This window comes from Macadamia integrifolia, chromosome 9 (assembly GCF_013358625.1).
Source record: "Macadamia integrifolia cultivar HAES 741 chromosome 9, SCU_Mint_v3, whole genome shotgun sequence".
NCBI lineage: Eukaryota > Viridiplantae > Streptophyta > Magnoliopsida > Proteales > Proteaceae > Macadamia > Macadamia integrifolia.
The window spans coordinates 3,002,966-3,027,830 of NC_056565.1; the positions used below are offsets into that span (position 1 = coordinate 3,002,966).

The 24,865-nt window shown below is 37.1% G+C and overlaps 2 protein-coding genes across 2 annotated transcripts; both read left to right on the forward strand.

Annotated features, from left to right (window-relative positions):
• Positions 1 to 12,805: 12,805 nt before the first annotated feature.
• Positions 12,806 to 15,400, forward strand: LOC122088997 (probable LRR receptor-like serine/threonine-protein kinase At1g53440; the record flags this gene model as incomplete). The annotated part of the gene is made up of 5 exons (XM_042658402.1): positions 12,806 to 12,961; positions 13,052 to 13,262; positions 13,948 to 14,185; positions 14,454 to 14,604; positions 14,739 to 15,400. Coding segments are annotated over 5 exons (1,131 nt in total), but the record flags the coding sequence as incomplete, so codon positions are not given.
• A 4,129-nt stretch (positions 15,401 to 19,529) lies between these two features.
• Positions 19,530 to 24,355, forward strand: LOC122088522 (protein trichome birefringence-like 41). The gene is made up of 4 exons (XM_042657812.1): positions 19,530 to 20,001; positions 20,451 to 20,628; positions 22,664 to 23,001; positions 23,914 to 24,355. Exons 1-4 carry the CDS (start codon positions 19,751 to 19,753, stop codon positions 24,197 to 24,199), a joined length of 1,053 nt encoding a protein of 350 aa, XP_042513746.1. The 5' UTR covers positions 19,530 to 19,750; the 3' UTR covers positions 24,200 to 24,355.
• The last annotated feature ends 510 nt before the right edge of the window (positions 24,356 to 24,865 follow it).

The following is a 24,865-nucleotide window of genomic DNA, read 5'->3' on the forward strand; positions in this document are numbered from 1 at the left end:
AGAAGATGATGATGAAGAAGAAAAAGAAGCAAAAAGAAACGAAGAAAAAGAAGAAGAGGAATGTACCTATCATCAATTCCTTCAAGGAGATGTCCATTTTTACAACTAGATTCATGCGTCTCGAATTAACTATCCCAGATTCATCGATTGTAGCTTTTACTAGCAAGATATGGGATCCTGGTGGTCCTTGAGGACAAGTACAGTTTGAGGGGGAAGGATTGTTATGTACCTAACAACTTCCTCATTATTATTATTATTATTATTATTATTATTATTATTATTATTATTATTATTATTATTATTATATAATTTATTATTGTTATTATTATTATTGTATTTGTATGTGGGTAGGAGTTATTGCCACGGTGGAGTGTTAAGTAGTTAATAGAAGTTAGTAAGTTAGTAGAAGTTAGAGATAAGTATGGAAGTGGAAGTAGTGGAGCGTAAGTAGAGTGTATGGTGTAAGCAACGGTTGTAACTACTTGTTTATCCTATTTAATAGGAACTAATATGGAATGGAAAAGGAATGAAGAAATTATCCTAAATTATCTCTCTAGATTTATCTTGAGAAGAGGCGGCTACTTCCCAATTAGCCAGACGTCCGGCTTCGTCAGTAAAGCTAAGAGGCAGGCATCTCCTAATTAGCCAAAACCCTACATTATCTCCCCTATTTTCTCTCCCTCTCTCTATCGTTTACATATCATCTGGTATCAGAGCCAGATAAATGATGATGGATGAGGAGTCTTCTAGCATGTACAGGTTTCTTTTAAGGAGTTCCTTCACCGACAAATTCATAAGAAGAAAATTCAAATCCTTATCCATTGGCAAGGTTTTCACAGTTGAAGCAACTTGGAGCTTTAAAAACCATAAAAAAATTCAAATTCCTACAAATGGTCTTGAGGACAAGACCAATTTTCGGAGAATGGATTGTTATGTACGTGGGTGATGTGGCATGGGTATAGTATGTTTGTTATTATTTTTATAATTTAATATTTATCTTGTTAGTAGTTATTGGGTAGTCTTATAGGAGTTATAGTTAATGGGCGAAGTGTAGTACGTGGATAAGAGAAGTTGTAACTAATGGGATTCCTATTTAAATGGGAATTACCTTGAATGAGATAGACTTGGAATGACAATGATTACTATAATTTCTCTATTTTGAGAAGGAGGTCATGGCTTCCTCAATAAGACCAAGGGGTTGGATACCTCTTAATTAGCTGAGACGTCATAGCCTCGTCCGTTAGGTTACCACCATTTTTATTTCTTATTAATTTTTCCCAGTTTAATTCTCTCCCTATCTAATCTCCTACTTTTTCTCTATTTTAATTTATCTTATCAAAATCCCAAGAGGAAATTGGCTATGCACGTATCAAATGGTATTGGAGCCAAATAAATTATGGTGGAAGAGGAGTCTTCTAGTATGTACAGGTTTCTTTTAAGAAGTTCCTTCACCGATAAATTCATAAGAAGAAAATTCAAATCCTTATCCATTGGCAAGGTTTTCACGGTTGAAGCAACTTGGAGCTTTAAAAACCATGAAAATTCAAATTCCTACAAATGGTCTTGAGGACAAGACCAATTTTAGGGGAATGGATTGTTATGTACGTGGGTTTGTGAGTGACGTGGCATGGGTATAGTATGTTTGTTATTATTTTTATGGCAAAATGGTCGCGGTATGTGCAGAAAAATAGGAATGCAGAACGTTCGGAGCTCGGTGAATGTTCACGTAAGTGATATGATTGACACATGTTAAATATGTTAATTCTGCTAATAGAGTTGTAAATGGTTACAACTCTGTTTAATATTATTAATATTTAAATAAATAAATAATAAAAATCCCATTATAAGTGGACTCCTCCTTTCATTCCGCTTAGAAATCTTGATCCTCTCTTTCTCTCTCTCCTTGCTTCTTCTTCAAGGTTGTTCCTTCTTTCTTCTTCCTTTTTCACCGTCTCCAGTCTAGTTGAAGTTTTGTTTACCAATTTCAGTGAAGATTTGCATCCATGGTAAATTCTCATAGGTTAATAATATCTATCCAATAAGTAATAATAAAATCCTAGATATTCAACAGCTTTGTTTACTTTATAAATTCAAAATTGTCTTTTGCCATATATGCAAACTTTACTGTCCAAATCCCTTTCCTGATGATTAATATGTAAACATGGTTTTTGGATATGTGTGGCCAAGTCTCTCATATGTTCAGTGCCTGAAAATAGTTATGTTGATTTTTTTCTTATCTCATCCTATTTTGAGAGAGAGAGAGAGAGAGAGAGAGAGAGAGAGAGAATTGAGATTTCCCAACAAAATCGAAGGAGGAGTCCGCTTATATTGGATTTTTATTATTTATTTATTTATTTATACAAAAAAATGTTAGACAAGTTAAGTAACCACATCCGTCATCTCTCCACCCTAAAAACTAGGAATCAGTTACAATATAAACAACTAATAGATGGTTTAGATTAATCTAAACTTAAATGAACGGCTAATATTAAAAGAAAATGAAAATAAGATTGCAATACGTACGTCCTGCTACCACTCGCCCTATTTTTATAATTTAATATTTATCTTGTTAGTATTTATTGGGTAGTTTTATAGGAGTTATAGTTAATGGGGGAAGTGTAGTACATGGATAAGAGAAGTTGTAACTAATGGGATTCCTATTTAAATGAGGATTACCTTGAATGAGATAGACTTGGAATGACAATGATTACTATAATTTCTCTATTTTGAGAAGGAGGTCATGGCTTCCTTGATAAGGCCAAGAGGTTGGCTACCTCTCAATTAGGCGAGACGTCATAGCCTTGTCCGTTAGGCTACATTCCATTTTTATTTTTTTATTTAATTTTTCCTAGTTCAATTATCTCCCTATCTAATCTCCTACTTTTTCTCTATTTTAATTTATCTTATCAAAATCCCAAGAGGAAATTGGCTGTGCACGTATCACTTTTATCAGCCAAATACACTCTCTTCCCCTCCCTTGCACTATGCTTTAGTAGCATTCATTTCCTCGGTAGTTTGAAATATAGGAATACCATCGTTTGAGGTTCGCCTGATCGTAATAGTCAGCATCCAACATTTGTAGGTGATTGTATGAGTCAACATCCAACATCTGTTCTTTTTGTTTTTAAATATAATCATTTTTATCCTTGTAATGGCAGAAGGAAGGACATGTGTTGGATGCTGACTCGTACGACCGGGTGATCGTACGAGCAGCAGATCCTATCTCAATATTGTTAGATATGCAATTAAAAGGACAATTTTACCCTCCCCTCTAACACGTTCAAACTTGAACAGCTTATACATCCTGTCAGGTCGTCATGTCCTCTCAAGGGAAGAAAGAAGAGCTACTGCAGATCGTTGGCAAGGAGAAAACATCTGAAATCCGCGAATGTGACTTGCAACAAATTTATGTTTCTCTTGTAATATTGGAAAGTTGGGCTTGACAGATCGCAGTTGCAGATGAGGTTCAACGCAACATAGATAACATAGTTGGGAGGGGGCGGTGGTCACTGGTTTGTGAGCCATCTCTTCATGGACATGGCAGTTTGAAACAAGTTCACGGGCCATGATAACTCCCTCACAAGCTGCCACAAAACCAGCTTTATCTCTCTCGTCTTATTCTTGATTAGCTTAGAAGTGATCTGAAATAAAACTTGATTGTATCAATCTATGCCCATTTATACATGGGAGTTCTGTTCACTACTCTGCAGATTGGCTCGTGGTGGCGTTCCAAACACTAGTTTAATGGAGATGGGTGAAGTGTGGATCCCTTTCCCTCCGCTAGGAAATCAGGAAAGAGCCCATACCCTTCTGGAGGATAAAATATCGTTCTTCCTCATCCCACTTAATTTCCATCTAAGTTCATCATCATCCTTAGGCCTTAGATGTGTTAATGTGTTATTCTAACGATCTGGGACGGTAGATAGAATCTGAAAACCTCTCTCTTATGTTTCAAACTACATGGGAGGTGAGTGATATTTAGGAAAACTACATGGGAGGGGGTAGGAGAGGGGAGTGTAATTTCCTAAAAAAAAAAAAGTTCTTGCTCCACCAGGCGGTTTTAAAAGTTGGAATCGGGTTTGGGTTGGATCATTACCAATTCAAATCGGATAGAATCAGGTCGGGCCAAACACTTTTACCCTTAATTATTATTTAAAAAAATATATATTATTTTACCGTTTAAGTCTTCTGTGTATTTTATATATGTGTGATTTGATGGTCATTGATTCTCTTTAAGCTTAATTTGGTTGTGAAGAAATGAATAGAAAAATGAAGAAAATATTTAATTTTTAAATTTGAAGAGAGAGATTAATATATAAGTCGATCATTATGCCATTTATTATTATATCATGATGACAAAATGACATAATGATGCAATGATTGATTTATATATCTATCTCTCTCTCCTCAGATTCAATTTTTTTTTCTAGTTTTTTTTATCTATTCCTTGACAACCATTCCCCGATTGTCGATGTTGATGATGTGATGATCAATGTCTTGTTCAGCTTTCTGTGGTCGACAATTGGATCAGAGCAGTGAGTAGTAATCATTGATACACTCCTTTTTCTTTCTCACGCTTTTGGTAGAGCTCGGCAGAAGGTTCAAAACCTTTATGCATGCACCTCCGTGCAAGTGCTGCGTACAAGTTCTGGCCAAATTAATTGAAAGATCAAACCAATTGGATGATTGGGAAAGATCAAACCAATTTGAACTAAGCCTTTTAAGTTGAAAATCCCAAATTAATTGAAATAATTTTGCAATTTTCTAGTTTAACAGCTTTAAGTGTTAATACCTAGCTTAGAACACAAAATAGGCAAATCAGTTTTCAAACCAGAAAAACTAACACATTTACAAAATCTAAGGTCTACATGAACCAAACACTGTTCCAAGTCCTGGATTGGTAATCCTACCTCACCTTCTATGCTACTTGTTCTATTTCCCTGCTTCAGTGATTGTTCATAATCACTATTATCATTCTTTGGAAATCCCAAACCCTAACTTAGGCAGCCGATTGAACGAGGAGCCTAATAGAACTTATATCACTGTTGTTTTTAACTGCAACAGTAGTCATAAGGAGGAAGCTCGCCAAGGAAAGCTGCAGAAAGAGTGATGCAGATCCAAGGGTTGCTAAACAGTATATATGCACAAGAAAAGGATAAATCCCACTACAAATCAATCCAATAGCTTAACCAGCCCGTTGAGCCAAGTAAGCAAGCCTGGCTTGTCAGCAAAGGCCAAGTCTTATTCTATGTAGTCTTGCGTAGGAGACCTTTTACTAGTTTCTATTTTTATTTAGATTCTCTTTATGTTTGTATTAGTTACTAATTTGAGGTTTTTTTCTGGTGAATATCTAGAAGCCAGACTACATATTGTGCCTAGTTTCTAATCTAGTTGATTACCAATTTGTAAATATTTCCCCTCTCCAAGCAACGGGAGGGTGATCTAGCTACAGTTTATTGCAAGTATGAAAGTGTGGGGATGTGGAATGGCAAATCAAAATTTCGCTCTTCAGAACGCCTTCTCACATGTTTTATTAGATAACAGAGAGAGGATAACTTAAAAGATTCATGAAGGCAAAACCTCCAATGGAATGCAACACTTGTATCTAGACTTTCTCTTCCTCTCTTTGTAATCTCACTTAATTCTGATTTTAAAATTCGGTACCATGATTAGGGTTCTCGCAACCATCATATTTATAACTGAGCCTTTTTTCAAATTTTGTCAAATAAAAGGATAATCCATGCAAGATTTAACCATTTAATCAGCCAAATGATAGAAACTTTTATTACGTTTTAGTCTCACCACTTAATTTGTTTCACTAGAAATCAACAAATGTATCTTATTAAAACATATAATGTAAACAATACAGACTAATGCAGGAGAATCAAAATTGAGACACTACACCTTTGGCATGACCATCAACGAAGAAGTGACTCAACAAAATAAAATTAAATAGGCTTAATTAAATCTATATCTGGTTAGGGAAAATTGGAAATTGTGTGGATAGGCATACGGTCTCAAGTTCGATTCTCCATCAATGCATCTGCGATTTTAGTGGAGACCGTGACGGTGCGTTGCTACGCGCTTGGACATCTTGGTTAACAAAAAAAAAAAAAACAGAAGAGGTATCAAATGATAGAAGCTTTCATTACGTTTTAGTCCCTTCACTTAATTTTTTTACTAGAAATTAGCAAATGTATCTTACTAAAATATAATCAAAATAATATAAACTAATGAATGAGAATCAAAATTAAGATAGGACACCTTTAATTTTGCATGACCATCAACAAAGAAGAGACTCGACAAAATAAAAATAAATAAGCTTAATTAAATCTATATCAAGGTATCATTTGAGAAACACGATTGATATCACAATGAACAAAAGGAAGAGCTCTATCCCAGAAAATAGATATTTCACGGAAACAATTAGATATGTTCCAAATAATGCTATCCAGGTAGCACTTGACAGATAGGCATTTTTACTAAAAGCACCATGAAATTCTTTAATTTTAATGAAAAACACATCTAATTGAGATTCACATTTAATCCATAGCCGAAAGAAAGATGATGAAGACCTTCAATAAACGTTTCAAATTCTGGCCCAACATCAGTAAAGCCAGACACCTTCACCTTCAACCTATGAGAGGCAGATGGCTCCACAGGGACAAAATCTAAAATTTTTATGTCTCCCAACCACTTATCATTCTTAAACAAAGAACCATCACCAATAACAGTCCATCTTTTTAAAACGAAGTTATCAATATATATGTGTATATATATATATATGTTAAGTTTGTCTCGAATTCTTGACCCGTTTTGAAGATTGACTCGATCCGACATATTTTGGTGGCGACCCTGATCTCGTATGGGGGTGCGGGAGCTACGCCCTTATGGTATGGTTCGACCGGATCGACCGTGACCCAATGGGTCGAACCGCGATTTGGAGTATATATATAATGTACTGTTACTTGTTGAGAAAGTCATTGTATTCTAGGATTTTCATGAAGCTAGGGTTTCAGGGCGAGTTCTTCCTCGCCACTGCTAGGGTGTAATCTCTCTTCTGAATAGTGAATCATCTTCTTCTTCGCCCGAGGACGTAGCACACTACCCTGGTGTGTGAACCTCGTTAAATATCTGTGTCGTACGGATTTATTGTTTCCCTTTATTCGTGTTTTTTGGTGTTTGATCTAACAAACTAGTATCAGAGCTCTTGGTTACTTTGATCCATGGCTTCAACGAAATACGATATTCATAGGTTTGACGGCAACATCAGTTTTAGTTTATGACAGGTTCGAATGATGGTTGTTCTCACATAGCAGGGTTTGAAGAAAACCCTATTTGGGAAGGCGAAGAAACCTGCAACTATGTCCGATGATGATTGGAGCGATTTGGATGATAAAGCCCTTTCAGCTATTCAGTTGTGCCTTTCGAATGATGTTCTACAGGAAGTTCTCTCAGAGAAAATGGCTGCAGACTTATGGGTGAAGTTAGAGAACCTCTACCTCACCAAATCCCTCACCAATAGGTTGAGATTGAAGCAACAACTGTATACCCTTCATATGGGTGAAGGTACTTCTATTAAATCCCATATATCTGAGTTCAATTCTATTGTTACTGATTTGAAAAGGATAGATGTTAAAATAGACGATGAAGATTTGGCCCTATTATTGTTATGCTCTCTGCCTCCATCTTATAAGCATTTTAGGGATACCATGATTTATGGTAGAGAGACAATCTCTATTGAGGATGTCAAAACGAATCTGCAAAGCAAGCAGAAGATTGATGATGAGTTGACAACTACCAATAAATCTGATGGTGTTGGTTTGGTAGCTAGAGGGAGAACGAATGAAAGGGGTTCATATGGTGACAAAAAGAAGGCTAGATCAAAATCAAAGCACAAGAATTTAACCTGCAATTACTGTAAGAAAAAGGGGTATATTAAATCTGAATGCTATAAGCTTTTAAATAAGCAGAAGGCAGGTGGTGGTGCTCAAAATCAACAGAAAAGAGATGATTCTGCAGAAGCCAGTATTGCTGAAGATGAGAGTGAGTCTGATATGCTTTTGATGACTGATGATAAAGTTAGATCATAGGATGAATGGATTCTTGACTCTGATTGTTCCTACCATATGTGTCCCAACTGTGAATGGTTCTCCACATACGAATCAGTTCGAGGTGGAATTGTGTTGATGGGAAATAATGCTTCTTGTAAGACTATTGGAATGGGAACGATCAATATCAAGATGTATGATGGCATTGTCAGAACCTTGTCCAATGTCAGGCATGTCCCTGATTTGAAGAAGAATCATCAGTTTAGGCACTCTTGATTCAAATGGATGCAAGTATACAACTGAAGGTGGAGTCATGAAGGTCAGCAAGGGTGTTCTCTTATTGATGAAAGGAATCAAGGTTGGCAGTTTGTATGTGTTGTAGGGTACTACAGTCACTGGGTCTGTTGCAGCAGCTTCATCATCTATGTCTGAATCAGATGTCAAAAATTTATGGCACATGAGGTTAGGCCATATGAGTGAAAGAGGGATGGCATCATTAAGTAAAAGGGGCTTGTTGTGTGGTTAGAGTACAGGAGCAATGGAGTTCTGTGAGCATTGTGTGTTTGGGAAGCAGAAAAGAGTTAGTTTCAGTACTGCTATTCACAGGACCAAGGGAACTTTGGACTACATTCATTCAGACCTATGGGGGCCCTCTAGGGTTGCTTCAAAGGGGGTTGGTGCAAGATACTTGCTTACTTTCATTGACGATTTCTCTAGGAAGGTTTGGGTCTATTTCTTGAAGCACAAAAATGAAGTATTTGTCACTTTCAAACAGTGAAAGAATTTGCTTGAGAAGTAGACCGGGAAACAAATTAAAAGGTTGAGAACCGATAATGGCCTAGAGTTTTGTGAAGGTGACTTTAATGAGTTCTGCAAAAATGAAGGTATTGCAAGACACCATACAGTTGTTAAAACACCCCAGCAGAATGGAGTGGCGGAGTGTATGAATAGAACCTTGTTAGAAAAGGCAAGGTGTATGTTATCAAATGTAGGATTGGGCAAGGAGTTCTGGGCAGAAGCAGTTAACACAACAACCTTGTTTGTGAATCGATCTCCTAGCACAACTATTGAGTGCAAGACTCCAGAAGAAGTTTGGTCAGGTAAACCTGCAGACTATCAAATTTAAAAGTATTTGGATGTCCTGCTTATGCACATGTAAATGAAGGGAAGTTGGAACCTAGGGCTAAGAAATGCATTTTTCTTGGGTATGGATCTGGAGTGAAAGGATACAGGTTGTGGTGTCCTGATCCAAAGTCTCAAAAATTTCTTATTAGCAGAGATGTTACTTTTGATGAATCTGCTATGTTGCATCCTAGGAAAGAAGCTCCTATTTATTGTGATGAAGGTCAAGAAAAATCTAGAGAGAATGTGGAGTTTGAAAATGGTGGTTCATCTTCAAACAAACCACAATCTACTTTAGTCCAGTTGCCTACTTTTACTGAAGGAGATGATGGTCAAGAGAATCAAGAAGAAGAGCGGTACAACATTGCCAAAGATAGACCAAGGAGGAATATTAGACAACCACAAAAGTATGGGCATGCTGAATTTGTTGCTTATGCATTGTCTGTTGCAGATACAATTGAAAATAGTGAGCCTGCAACATATTCTGAAGCTGTTGCTTCAATTGATTCTACAAAATGGTTGATTGCCATGAATGAGGAGATGGAATCTCTTCATAAAAATCAGACTTGGGAGCTTGTGAAGCCGAGAACAGGGAAGAAAATTGTTGGTTGCAAATGGATCTTCAAGAAGAAGGAATCTGACTCAAGTGTTGAAGATGCTAGGTACAAGGCACGTTTAGTTGCAAAGGGCTACAGTCAGGTACAAGGAATTGATTTTAATGATGTTTTCTCACCTGTTGTTAAGCATAGTTCTATTCATGTCCTACTTGCTTTAGTTGCTATGCATGATTTGGAGTTGGAGCAACTTGATGTCAAAACAACATTCTTGCATGGTGAACTAGAAGAACAGATTTATATGCATCAACCTGAAGGGTTGGTTATTGAAAGTAAGGAGGACCATGTATGCTTGTTGAAGAAGTCCCTATATGGTTTAAAACAGTCTCCTAGACAGTGGTATAAAAGGTTTGATTCAGTTATGGCTAGTTTTGGATACTCCAGGTGTCAATATGACTGTTGTGTTTATTTCAGAAAGCTCTCTGATGGGTCATTCATATATTTGTTGCTTTATGTTGATGATATGTTGATTGCAGCAAAAGATAGGAATGAGGTCAATAAGTTGAAGGAACAATTAAGTTCTGAATTTGAGATGAAAGATTTGGGGGCAGCAAGGAAGATCCTTGGTATGGAGATCAAGAGGGATAGAAAAGCAGGGAAGCTGTGGCTATCTCAACAAAAGTACACTGAGAAGGTATTGAATCGTTTTGGCATGAAAGATGCCAAACCTGTAACTACTCCTCTTGCATCTCATTTTAGACTTTCAACTGCTCTATCACCTAAGACAGATGAAGAGGTGGAGTACATGTCACGTGTTCCATACTCTAGTGCAGTTGGCTCCGTTATGTATGCTATGGTTTGCACTCGTCCTGACATTTCACAAGCTGTCAGTGTGGTGAGCAGATATTTGTCATGTCCAGGTAAAGCTCATTGGGAAGCAGTGAAGTGGATACTTAGGTACTTGAAAGGGACCTCTGGTGTTTGTTTGGAGTTTGGGAGGAATGGTGATAATTTTTCTGGTTATGTTGATTCAGATTATGCAGGTGATCTTGACAAGAGGAGGTCACTCACAGGCTATGTATTTACTCTTGGAGGAAGTACGGTTAGTTGGAAAGCTACTTTACAGGCTACAGTTGCATTATCTACTACTAAAGCAGAGTATATGGCAGTGACTGAGGCAATTAAAGAAGCTATTTGGCTTAGAGGTTTGTTGGGAGAACTCAGCATGGATTATGGGGTGACTGTTGTCCATTGTGATAGCCAGAGTGCTATTCACTTGACTAAAGATTCAATGTATCATGAGAGGACAAAGCACATTGATGTTCGGTATCATTTCATAAAAGAGATAATTGCTCAAGGTAATATTCAAGTGTTGAAGATTGGTACTGAAGACAATCTAGCTGATATGTTGACTAAGCCTTTATGTGTTGGTAAGTTTGAGCATTGCTTGAACTTACTTGGTGTTTGTTGTATTTGAGTTCAGCCCTTTGGAGGGCTATTGGAGAAGATTAAGATATTAGCTATTTGTTTATCTGTTGGAGGAGAATTCAACCCAAGGTGGAGATTTGTTAAGTTTGTCTCGAATTCTTGACCCGTTTTGAAGACGAGTTCTTCCTCGCCGCTGCTAGGGTGTAATCTCTCTTCTGAATAGTGAATCATCTTTTTCTTTGCCCAAGGACGTAGCACACTACCCTGGTGTGTGAACCTCGTTAAATCTCTGTGTCGTACGGATCTATTGTCTCCCTTTATTCGTGTTTCTTGGTGTTTGATCTAACAACATATTTAATAATTAAAATATATATTAGAAATATTTAAAAACACTTTATAAATAATTTACAATAATGGCATTGGTACCATAATTTTCATCCACAAGCTTTCTAGATAGGATCATCACTCTCATCAGGTATGAGAATGGTTAGGGAAAATCAGAGAGCCAATGTAGAGAAAAACTAATTCTCTGGTTCCATCTCATGAAGTTTGAACTACCAAAGGATTCAATATTGTATTATGGCATGAGTTTGGTAATCATTCATGGATTATAGTCTCTCAATCAATTCTAAAAACGGTCTTTATAATTATAATTGTTATAAAAGATGACAATCAAACTTAATGAGAGATTGAACTGATATACCTCAAGTGTTCCGCTTGTGCTGATAAGAGAGTGTTTCGTTGAACTTGGTAAATATCGCAACATGTATACACGTTCCAAAATGAATGTAGGTTGAGATGTGCCAGTTGAAACTCTTCTAAAGATCTTATTTTCTCCCTATGGTACAATGTAAAACTCAAGGATGGAACTCGGAGGAACAAAAATATAGCGCTACTAGAGCACACATCTATATTCATAAAATTAGGGGGAGGGGGGAGGAGGGAGGAGGGAGGAGGGAGGAGGGAGGGAGAGAGTTGGGATGTTGTCCACCCCCTATATTTATAGTGGGATAACTACTCTTTCTACACCTCCTGATATCTGGTGCCAAATCATCTCTTAAAGATGCCTCTCCACGTATGCAGAGTTGGAATACATACTTCTATGTACATGTAAAAGTGTGACCCAAGAGTCACATCTCTTTCTTGCACATTAAGGGCCCATTTGTTTAGAGGGGTTTTGCTGGGGTGGGATTTATGGGGTGGGATAGTTGTACGAACTATTCCACCCCAATGTGATTTTGGGAAAGATAAACTTGACCTCACTTTTACTTCCCTTGTCTTTCACCCCACTAATATGTGAGTCCCATACTGATAACAATCTGACCCCCAACTCTCCTCTAAATAAATAGACCCAGAAAAATGTATCTATACATAGAAACTCCTCTTCACTGTAAATAGGACGTCACAATAGAACATGGCATGGTGATGGAGACCAAGCAAATCCAAGACATTTATTTTGAATATTTGATTTAATTCATTTTAAAATGAATAGACCAACTCAAAGCATTTTTCTGATATCTGATGGTCAAAATTCCCACCCTACCTTCCTACATGTAGCAACTATGTGTGCGTATCAGAGATACCATTTACATCCTCCCCTTCCCTTCCCTTCCCCCTTCCCCCTTCCCCCTTCCCCCCCCTTCCCCCTTATTAAGACATGCTTCTTCTAACTTGTCACCTTGGACAGAGCTGAGAGATCTAGACCTACAAACTGGTTCCTTTACCTTAAGGCAAATCAAAGCTGCCACAAACAGCTTCAATCCTGCAAATAAGATAGGAGAAGGTGGTTTTGGACCTGTTTATAAGGTATTCCAAAAAGGTTCACATTGGATCAATCTCTCACTATTCAAATGCATGTTTATTTCGAAGAAATTTGATGCTATTACTCCAATGCAGGGCCTATTATCTGATGGAACCATAATTGCAGTTAAGCAACTTTCTTCCAAATCAAAGCAAGGAAATCGTGAGTTTGTGAATGAGATAGGCATGATTTCTGCTCTTCAACACCCTCATCTTGTAAAGCTTTATGGATGGTGCCTTGAAGGAAATCAATTGTTGCTAGTTTATGAGTACATGGAAAATAACTGCCTTGCTCGTGCTCTGTTTGGTAAGATCCGCATCATTTGCTCCTTAAAAATTATAATCCATATTCTGTAGATATAATGTATGGGAACCCGATTCCTACAAACCCACTTTAAATGCCAACAAATGCCACTATGGAATACTACATGGCTAGGCCCCGCTGCTGACATGTCAAGATTCAGCCCCATCAGAGTTTGCACATGGAAAAACAGAATATAATGTATGGGATCCAGGTTCCCACAAACCCACTTTAAATGCCAACTAATGCCACTATGGAATACTACTTGGCTAGGCCCCCCTGCTCACATGTCAATATTCAGCCCCATTGGAGTTTGCACATGGAAAAACGGAGTTTTGAAAATCTAGGTTACGAGAAAGTGCACAGTAGTTGTTTGCACATGGAAAAACAGAGTTTTGAAAATCTAGGTTACGTGAAAGTGCACAGTGGTTGTCGAAGTACAGAAGGTGTAATTGGAATACATGGAGATGTATGCCAATACACAGCAGGGTATGAATTAGGCTCTGAAATTTGACATGCAGCTAATCCAGAGCATTCTTTCTCTATCTAATGGTCGGAATAGCCACATCATCTGTCCACGTGGCAATATTTAAAGTGGGCCTGTAAAAAAGGTTACTACCTCGGGCATGTAGGAAGTATTTTTCCATTGTGTATTAGCATCTCTAATTTTTCTTTATTTGATCATGTAAAGGTCCAGAAGAATGTCAACTAAAATTGGATTGGCCTACGAGGCGCAAGATCTGCATTGGGATAGCAAGAGGTTTAGCTTACCTCCATGAAGAATCTAGATTGAAGATTGTTCATAGAGACATTAAAGCTACCAATGTTTTGCTCGATAAAAATCTTAACCCCAAGATATCCGACTTTGGCTTAGCCAAGCTTGATGAAGAGGAGAATACTCACATCAGCACACGAATTGTTGGAACTTTGTGAGTCATTTTAAATTCCTCTATAATGAAAAAGACAGACACATTATTTATTTCATGTCCAAAATTTAATATAAATGTATTTGACATCTTGAGATTTCCAAATCCATGTCTCTTTCTATAAAATATTTGCTTAACATGATATACTATACCATCCTGAAAACTATTAAGGAGTCTACGAGAACTAGTGCTCATGCAGGAATTTGAGTTAATTCTTTGTGGACAAGTTTGATCTGATATGGGGAAATATGTGATTATCTCTACTTTACAGAGGATATATGGCACCAGAGTATGCCATGAGAGGTTACCTGACTGATAAAGCAGATGTTTACAGTTTCGGGGTTGTTGCCTTGGAAATTGTCAGTGGGAAGAGCAACAGCAGCTTCAGGCCAAAGCAGGAATGTGTTTATCTTCTGGACTGGGTAACTTTGTTAACTTGCTTTATTTCAGTTGTGCCCATCTTTACTTCTGATATATTTGCATGTTGTGGAAGATCACTTTATGTGATTGTACTCAGATTCAACGAAGCAACTCTTATCTCTTAATTATTTTTCAGGCCCTCGTTCTGAAAGAAAGAGGAAACTTAATGGAATTAGTGGATCCAAAGTTGGGTTTGGAATTCAACAAGAAAGAGGTGTTGGGGATGCTAAATGTGGCTTTGCTATGTACTAATGCATCTCCAACTCTTAGACCTACCATGTCAGTTGTGTTGAGCATGCTCGAAGGCCGAGCTGCTGTTCAGGAGTTTGTTCCAGATACAAGTTTCGTTGCTGAAGATACGAGATTTAAGGCTATCAGGAGTCATATGAGCATCAGCGAGAGCCTCACCCAGAGTGCAAACATAGATGGGCCATGGACTGGGTATTCCACATCTGCTTCTGATCTTTACCTGCTCAATCCTGATCCCCAATACCGGAATGACATAGTATAGACTACTATACCCACTCATTTTATTTTTCATGTGGCATAGAAATACAGGTTTTGGAATGCATAAATTGGTGAGGCAAGCCTAATTTGTTATTCCTCAACCTAATACCTCAACTGCTCCTACAACCAGCCTTCATGCTGTTTTGATGCCAAGCCGGCATTGGTTATGTGATTAAATCAAGCGTTTGTTTTAGGGAAAGAGCATAAGGAGTGAACTCATGAAACTAAGACACTTATTGTTTTGAGGATTAACTTGCTCATTGAAGGCTAAAAAGCCCTTTGAAGATTCCATCCGAAGCCCACAACAAAAAAGCAAAAGGCTTTTAAATATGGGAATAGCCAGTGGTGTAGCAACCATAAATCATATTTTTACCTGTGGCACTCATTGCAAAATCTACACTGTCCAATTGGAGTCTGCATCCTTTGCAGCGAGTGGTGAGGTGCGGTGAGTATTGGAAGGCTGAGAACATTTGGGCACATGTCTCAAGGAGCTCTCAACCATCTCATGCTCACTGCATCAGTGCAGCGGCTGTAGATGATTTTTCACGTGTCCAATTGTATCAAAATCATCCTTTCAATGGGAACTGGGTGGGCCAATCCATGGATAAAGCCGGGTGACCAGTGACAGTGGGTGCTAACTGCTATTCTTTAGGATTGGTTGCTAATAGAATAAAAGGCAAGAGTTTCTTATCTTCACTTCAATTCAGAAACCAAAAATCTTTCCGCATTTAATTGATGCAGAACAGTGCAAAACATTGACAACCCAACCTGGCAAGATTTTTAACATCTCTCTCTCTCTCTCTCTCTCTCTCTCTCTCTCTCTCTCTTCAACAATGCAATTCTTGTCATTCCTTTCAGTGTCTTCTGGTTCTTCTTCTTGAGTTCATCTTATCCTTCTTCCAAGCCAAACCTTGGTGAAAAAGCAGGTGAAAGTTTACATCACTGTGAGAGAAGTAGGCCAAAGTAAAGTATGTAAAGTATAGGTTGCGTACTTGGTCTATGCAAGAGTCTCACTCCCATTGGTTTCTTGCAAGATGACTCTCACTGTTAGTTTGCTGAGTGAAACAGAACTATTAGGTTAAAGTGAAGGGAAAAGAGTTGCGTACCCAGAGTTCTTTCTATGTTTGTTAGTTTTCCAAGCGAAAGAAAACTACTAAATTAAAGTGAAGGAGGAGTTGCATACCAACAGCTCTTATTATTATTTATTCCATTTCAAAGATTCTTTTTATTTTTTTAAATGGAAAAGAAAATTAAGCATTATTGAAATAAGGAAGTTGTCAATGATAGCGAGAGGAGATTTTTTGTTCATGATTACAAAAGCCAAATGTTTTAACAAAAAGGACCACATCATTGGTAGATCTGAGCTTGAAAGAGATAAATGATCTAGTAAACACCTCCGAAAAATAAAGATCATGCTCAAAGGTGACGATGTGGTATTAGGTTTCAAAAAGAATTGTTCTAACTCAATTGCTTCGCTCCAGACTTCGTGAATGTTCCATCCCTTCAATCTTGCATGTTTTAGTCTAAATAGAAGACCCCGTGTGCTTGCTTCAATGGACTTTCCTGTCATTACATATTTGGTAATTAATGAGATACATTTTCCTTCGTAAATTGTATAGTTAGTCCATCCAAAAATGTTATTTGATGTATTTGAGAAAAGTAGAGCATATCATTAAAATGTTGTTAAGGTTAGGGAGGCAAGGTATTATAAAATCATTGTATTTGAGACAGTAGAGCATATCATTAAATAGGGAATAATAGGCCTACTGGTTCCTCTAACTTCAGGATCAGGCTTGATAGGGCTTTCTCTAATCTAGCATGGAGAAGGTTTTTTGAAGAGGTTGAAGTTTTTGTTCGTCCAGCCATTGGATCTGATCATGTGCCGATTGTAATGGATACTGATGGAGAGAAAATTTTGGTCATCATCCCTTCCGTTTTGAAGCTATGTGGTTTTAGTACCTTGAGTGCAATCCTACAGTTACCACGACCTAGTATATCCCTATGTTGGGTACACCCTCATAAATTTTATGGGAAAAATCGGGACATTCGAAGTCTTTATTCAATAAGTGAATCATACTACATTTCGCAATGTGCAATAAAGAGAAAGATTGATGCTATAAAGCTTGACATTAGGAAGGCATATGATCGTATGGAGTGGTGTTTTCCCAACAGATTTTGCTATGCTTTGTGTTCAATCAACAAGGGTCAGGCATGGTAATGTCTCGTATTACCTTTGTATCATATAGATTATGGATCAATTGCGACGATCGTGCTTCACGTACCCGTGAGATTCGACAAGGGATCCTTTATCTCCTATCTTTTTTATTCTATGTTCATAGGCATTGAGTCCAATTATATTTAGGGATGCTAAGTCTGTAGACATGATTTGTGGAATTAAAGTTTAGAATAGGACTGTGCCTCTTACTCATTTGCTATTTGTAGATGATTGCTTATTGTTTTCAGAATTGAAGCTAAAAGAAGATCACTCTGTGAAGGAGTGTCTTGATGTATATTGTAGAGTGAGTAGGCAAACAATCAACTTGAAGAAAACCTCTCTTGATCACATTTAGTGAAAATACCTCCACAATTCAAAAGATGTTTTTTCACATATTCTTAATATTCCATATGGTGATGGTTCTCATAAGTATCTTGATATCCATGTAGATTTTGGTGTTTTGAAGGTGGAGATTTTGCATAATATAAGGCTATATTTGGTAGCCAAGAAAAGAGAAGAAAAGAAAAAAAAAATAAAAAAAATAAAAAATAAATAAAAAAAGAATTTGAAGATACAGATAAACATGTAAAAAAATTATTGTGTAAACATATCTTTTATCTTATTATGTCTTTGTACTATTCTCTTTTCTTGATTACCAAACTTAGCCTAAATGATAAAATTGTCAAAAGACTTCAAGGGTAAAAGGATCAACTTCTGACATATGTAGGGTGGAAAACACTTCCCGAGTCTAGTCTTCTCTATGTCAACTTTTTACATTTCATACTACCAGCAACCGGTCATGACAGAGTTAGTAAGTATGCAACTTGCTTCTTTTGGGGGAAGCCTTCCTATGGTAATAAAACCCATTGGGTCTCTTGAAAAAGAAAGTGTCAACCAAAATTCAATGGCAGCTTGAGTTTTAGATATCTAAAATTGCTTAATTAGGTGGCACTTCTCTCCAAAGTCACTTAAGAAAAATCCTGATTCCCATTGGGAACAGTTCATGAAGGAAGTATATTTTCCTAGATGTGATTTCTTGCAAGCAACATTGAAACATCAACCATCTTGAGCATGACGGAGTATTACATCCAATCGAAAAGAATTTATTATAGTACTCCTTTGGCATGTGAAGGTAGGTGATCCAATCCAATTTTTCATAGCCCAAGGAAGTTGCATACATCAAGTCCTCCATGTGCATAGGCATCGAGAACAAATCATTATCCACTGCAAGGCCTTTCACCTTTTGAGACGACATGGGAAGACAATGCATCACCAATTTCAAAAGTTGGTCTTCAGGAAAAGATCAAACTCAAGAGGGTGAAGGAGTTGTTACCCGTTTATGGGAGGAATACATTAAATATTAATCAATTATTAGATAGTTCATTGTGCGAGTTGCAAGTGATTATCCTAAGGGTAATGGATGAGTTGGTGTCAACTTGTAATAAGTGCAGTTATGTAACTAAGGGTTAGTGGTGTAGTTTATTTGAATAAGTTATAACCGCGTGGAGAACCCTATTTATATGGGCTCTTACAAAATAAAAGATAACCAGTTAATCTCTTAACAGTTCTCTTGTGAAATAGGCATTAAGCCAGCTCATCGTCCCCTTACATTCTCTCCCATCTCTCTTATTTCAAGATATATATGATATACGTATCAACCACTATCAACACCCAATGCATGATAACATACTAAATGAACTCAATTATAACTGTGATTAGTTGTTAGTACTGCTTGCTCTATCTTCTAAACAAGTGGAAAGCATGTATTGGTGCAACCACAAATTTTTACCCTTGGCACCCATTGCAAAATCTACTCTGTCCAATGGTGTTAAAATCATGCTTTCAATGAGAATTGGGTATATGCCAAAAAGTGGATAAAAGCTCGCTACTTCTTGAGTTTTGGATGTGCATAATGTATCAACAGAACAGGCGTCAAGAGATCAATGGATGAAATTCGTGTCACATGGGCATGTGAATTTCTATGCCAGTCATATGAGCATCTGAATTTGTATCTAATGTGTTTCTTGTCTCTTTATCCTAATCTTTAAAATTGATATTACATTCTTTTTAGTAAAGAATCTTTTAGGATTTCAACCAAAAAAAAATAAATCTTTTAGGATTCATTTTTTACTTTTTTGATAAGTAATATTTAGGATTGATTGGTAGCGAAAACAAAAGGAAACCAAAAATCTTTCCACATTTAGTTGATGCAGAACCGTGGAAGGCATTGACAACCCAACTTGGCAAGCTGTCTCTTTCCATAAGAAATCTTTTTGGCTTCTCTCTCCTCTCTTTTCTTCAAAAACTGCAACTCTCCCCATTCCTTCCAATCTTTTCTACTATTACTTATTCTTGATTTCTTCTCATCCTATTTCCAGGCCAAACCCATCGCTCCTGTTTTCCCATTTTGGAAAACAGATCTTGAGATGATGGGTTCCTGGCTCCATTACTGTTCTTCTTCCTCTGTTGCTACTGCTCTGTTTCTGATTTGTCTTCTCCAAGGATCCAATGGGTGCGATTACTTCAAAGGTAACTGGGTATTCGATTCTTCCTATCCTCTCTATGATTCATTGAGTTGCCCATTCATCGAAAAAGAGTTCAGTTGCCAGAAGAATGGCCGCCCTGATTCTCGTTACCAAAGTTACAGATGGAAGCCCACTGGATGTGATTTGCCCAGGTGAACTTTTTTTTTTTACACTTTTTACCGGACTTTTTTTACATTACCTGCTCTTTTTCGTGTCCACATCCTCTGCCGTGAGGTGTAGTGAACATCGAATAATTGATAGTATCTAAACACATATTCCAAGAGACTCTCAACCACTCGAAATTCACAACACCAGTTTAGCAGTTCTCTCTCTCTTTCTCTCTCTTCAAGATTCCTCCATTGGAATCTGAACTCCAAAAACATTCGTCAATGGGGTAGGTACAGAGATGATCGATCTGTTTACTGTTTCCCGTGAACTGACTTCTTTTTTAATTTCACATGTCATGTGACATTGATTCCTTTTTTCTGATTCATGTGAAAAAGTAATAATGAGATTTCTCATTTGAGCGGGGTTAGTTGCTTTTTACCCGTCGGATTGGGATCCATTTTTAGATGATGATATTCATGGGTTAATGATGCAGCTTTGACGGTGAGGATTTTCTGAGGAAGAATAAAGGGAAACGGATCATGTTCGTGGGGGACTCGCTGAGTCGGAACCAGTGGAAATCGTTACTTTGCTTGTTATATAGTGCAGTGCCTCATGCCACCTTCACAATGGAGACTCACGAGGAGGAAAACGTCTCTACTTTCACCGTCCAGGTAAGATTTCCTATTCAATCACTGTATGAGATTTTGCCATGTGGACCTAACGGTCCCACCATTTTCTTTTTTCTTTTCCAGTTTTGCCCTTTTTGATAATTAAAAAGCTAAAAAAGTAAAGTTAAAGCTGTCAGGTTGTGGGTCCACAGGTTCTGTGTGGAAAGCAATAGCTGTGGTTTGTTTGGTGCATAACCAACACCATCACACCACTCCGTGGGTCTGAGCTTAATGTGGGGACCACTTGAACACTTTTCCCATCCCTCCCCAAGGTGCGGTTGAGCCAATGAGAACTTATTTTGTCGCGGCATTTCACCTTAGTTGTTTACGACCCACGTTTGGATGGGAACTAATTAATACCTGTATTGGTTAGGCCTTGTTTGGAGATGATTTTAGGGGTTTAAGATGTCCCCTTCATTCTCTCTACCAAGGTTTTAGTTCATGTTATCGACGCTGGCTCTGTTTCTGTTTAGTATCGGTTTGTATCGGATTGATTTCAATAGTAGTCGAGTTGGTAAGAGATTTTTGCCCTAAAAAGTGAGGGTGTTTAGTGTTTTTCATTGTTATTGATAATAATTGAATGATTCTCATTCAACTCTAGTATGATCTGATCCATACAATTATGGGGTCAATGTGGGTCCATGGTGTGTGGTGTGTCGGTACTAAGGGTGTCAATCAGTTCGGTTTCAGTGTATACAGTGCAATTTGGTTCAATTCACATTTATTTGGCTGAAACCAAAACCATATCATTTACTAAACGGTTGCACTTTCTGAAACTGCAATCGTTTAGTAAACAACTTCGGTTCTATAGTTTTTAAATGGTGTCGGTTTAACGATTTTAAATGGTTTTGATCGTGGTTTATTCCATACGGTTAGCAATCGGTTTGCTAGTTTATTTGCATGTTTACTAAAATTTGTTTTTGTTGATAAATGCTTCAATCTTGTATTAAATGAAATGAGGCATTAAACAAGCAAGGATTTAACTACATAACTACATAATAAAAATAAATTATTGAATAGACTATTGGACAACCTCTATGGTTCTTAATTATTCTCTAAGTTAAACCATTATGTTTTGTTAAAACACCCAAATATTTAATCATTATACAGGTTAATCAAATCAGTTTTAATGGTTTAAATGGTTTGATTTTCACGGTGTTAATTCGATTTGAAACCAACCCGACCCATTTAACTAATTAGTCTTAAACTTGAAATCAAAACTGAACCATTTATTAAATGATTTATGATTTCGGTGTAAACAGTTAGTTCGATTTTAATAAATAGTTTTGATTTCAAATTCACATCTTTAGCCGTTACAGGATAAAAAAATCAGTTGACACTGGCAATTTATATATTACAGCGGATTTGCGCCATGTGAATTATTCTAAATTATATTTATTTAGTAAATCACAATTTGGGCATTTAGATTTTGTGGTCAAGACTTCTTGCCCATTTCTACTAAAAAAAAAAAAAAAAACTTCTTGCCCATTAGCATCAGTTTTTTTTTTTTTCTTGGTGTTGGTGGGTTTGTTTGGGGGGGGGGTGGGGTGGGTTTAAAAGTAGGTTCATTCCCAACTAAAGACCACAATTCATAACTCAAACAGGCAACAAAATTGAAAATAATAATAATAATAATAACTCATAAAAATTAATTAACTGATAACTGTTTATCAATTAATTGATATTATAACCGTTTAATAAATGATTTGATTTTGATGTTTAACCTTTCACACTTTGAACCGAATTGATTAATCAAAACCGAACTGATTCCCAACTGTTTCTATGTTCTCATTGCTTTGGCATGTGATCTTATTCTAATTTTATAGATTTAATATTAAAATTTAAAATTAAATAAATCTTGATACAACTAAAATTGTTGAAAAAAAAAAGGAATTATAACCTCATTCCACTTTTAGTACATAATAATAAATTAATTTTAAATTATGTTAACCTGTTTTTACTCTTAAAAAATAAATTTAAAATTATGAATAAGAGGAAGGTGATTCTAACTGAGAGTGTAATTAATTAAACATCGCAGGAGTATGAAGTTTCAGTAATGCTGTCCCGAAATGTGTATCTAGTAGATATAGTAAGGGAAGATATCGGACGAGTCCTGAAACTAGACTCAATCAAGGAGGGAGACAAGGTATGGAAAGACTTGGACGTCTTGATCTTCAACACATGGCATTGGTGGAATCGCAGAGGCCCCACACAACCATTTGATTACTTTGAACTAGGAAATAAGACCTACAAAGACATGGATCGTTTAGCTGCTTTTGAGATAGCCCTTACTACATGGGCTACATGGGTAGATGACAAAATTGATCCCACCAAAACAAGAGTCTTCTTTCAAGGCATATCTCCATCCCATTACAAGTAAGTGTATATATACCTTAACTTATAACACATATGCATTGGCCTTGTTTCATATATGCAGTAATAATTGCCATTTTGGACTTAGGTAAATTCATTCTTAAAAGCTAACCGAAGAGGGTGTCTAAATCCTTATATGTCTCCATATTGGGCTATTGATATCAAATGTGAGATTGTGAAGCACATAGGTGTTGTCATGTCACTGCTTTTATACAAATTCGAATTAGGTCTTCATACGAGAACCATCCTTGTTTAGTGCCTGATTCATACATGAAATTCACTCCATCTTTCTCTTTTTACAATATGCTTTCACATTGAGTGGTATGAGAACCATTCTTGTAGGGTACCTGGTCCACTCATGGAATCCACTCAATCTCTCTATTATTACAATAGGTTTTTACATTGAGTGGATCCCAAATGTGGATCAGATACCATACTAGGATGGTTCCTGTACGAGGACCTAATTCAAACTCCTCATTTGATACCACTTGTTAGGGTATAAGTAGAACTCATTCTTAGAAGCTAGCCATTAAGGAGAACATGCCCAAATTTTTATATGACTCCACATCCATTACAAGTAAGTGCATATACCTCAACTAATATATCATTTACATACATTGTCTTCTTCTTCAACTTTAACATTGGTAGTAAAAGCTAGCCGTAAAGGAAAGGTTGTCCAAGTCTTTATATACTTCTATATCGGGATACGCACATTAGGCACACTGGGGTTGTGATGCCCCAACTCTGATATTGAGACTTAGGTACAATTCATTTTTAAAAGTTGGTTTGTTAAGAAAAATGTGCACAAATCTTTATATGCCACTACATTGGGTTATTCACATTTGACGTGGAATTGCTTTCTTATGGAACCCCAACAATTGGTTTTTACTAACTGGATTATCAAATCAATATCAGTGGCACAGGATGGAATGAGCCTGGTGTAAAGAACTGTCGTGGACAAGAGCTACCCTTGACTGGGACTACATACCCAGGAGGTTTACCTATGGCCTTGACAGTGCTGAAGAAAGTATTGAGTGGGATGTCTAAGCCTGTGTATTTGCTTGATGTGACGGAGCTGTCACTGCTAAGGAAAGATGGGCATCCTTCTACCTATGGATTTGGTGCGATGGATTGCAGCCATTGGTGTCTCCCTGGTGTTCCTGATACTTGGAACCAACTCCTTTACAATGGTCTCTTATGATCATAATATATTGATGAGCTATGATGAGAAAGGATGAAAATAAGGTATTAGCATATTCAATTGATCAATGTAGCATTATTCTTTTTCATTCTCCTTTCATTTATGATGACATTATTGGAAAAAATAAAGTTTTTCTTTATATTTTCCTTCTGGAAAGAGTGCTTTATTGGGTCAGGGCCTACCATTGGAGATAGCTCCCAAGGCCCACAAGACAAGGTATGTTAGGTTTGGGGGAATGCTCTCTCTCTCTCTCTCTCTCTCTAAAGAAGAAAGCTGGAAAAGGCAAGAAGATATGGGCTGGAAATAAAAGAATGGGTGGGAAAATTAAGGGTTTTCAATAACTAATTGAGGACTTAAAAAGGCTCAACAACTGGTGAGGCTGCCAACCACTGGCTAGATATGATAGAAAAAAGAAAGGAGCCAACCACTAGCGAGAGAGAGAGAGAGAGAGACCCACAAACACTAAAAGAGAACTCACCTAGACAAGGGATCGCATGCTTCGATTTACCCTATCTATTTAAACACCCAACCTTCAAACCAAGCTTTTTCGTCACTCTCTCTCTCTTTTTTTTTTTTTTTTTTTTTTTGTTGCAATATTCTCTCTTTTTCTAATTAATAACCTTATGTAGGGGTGTCAATTCCTAAATCGAACCGGTAAAATCGGCC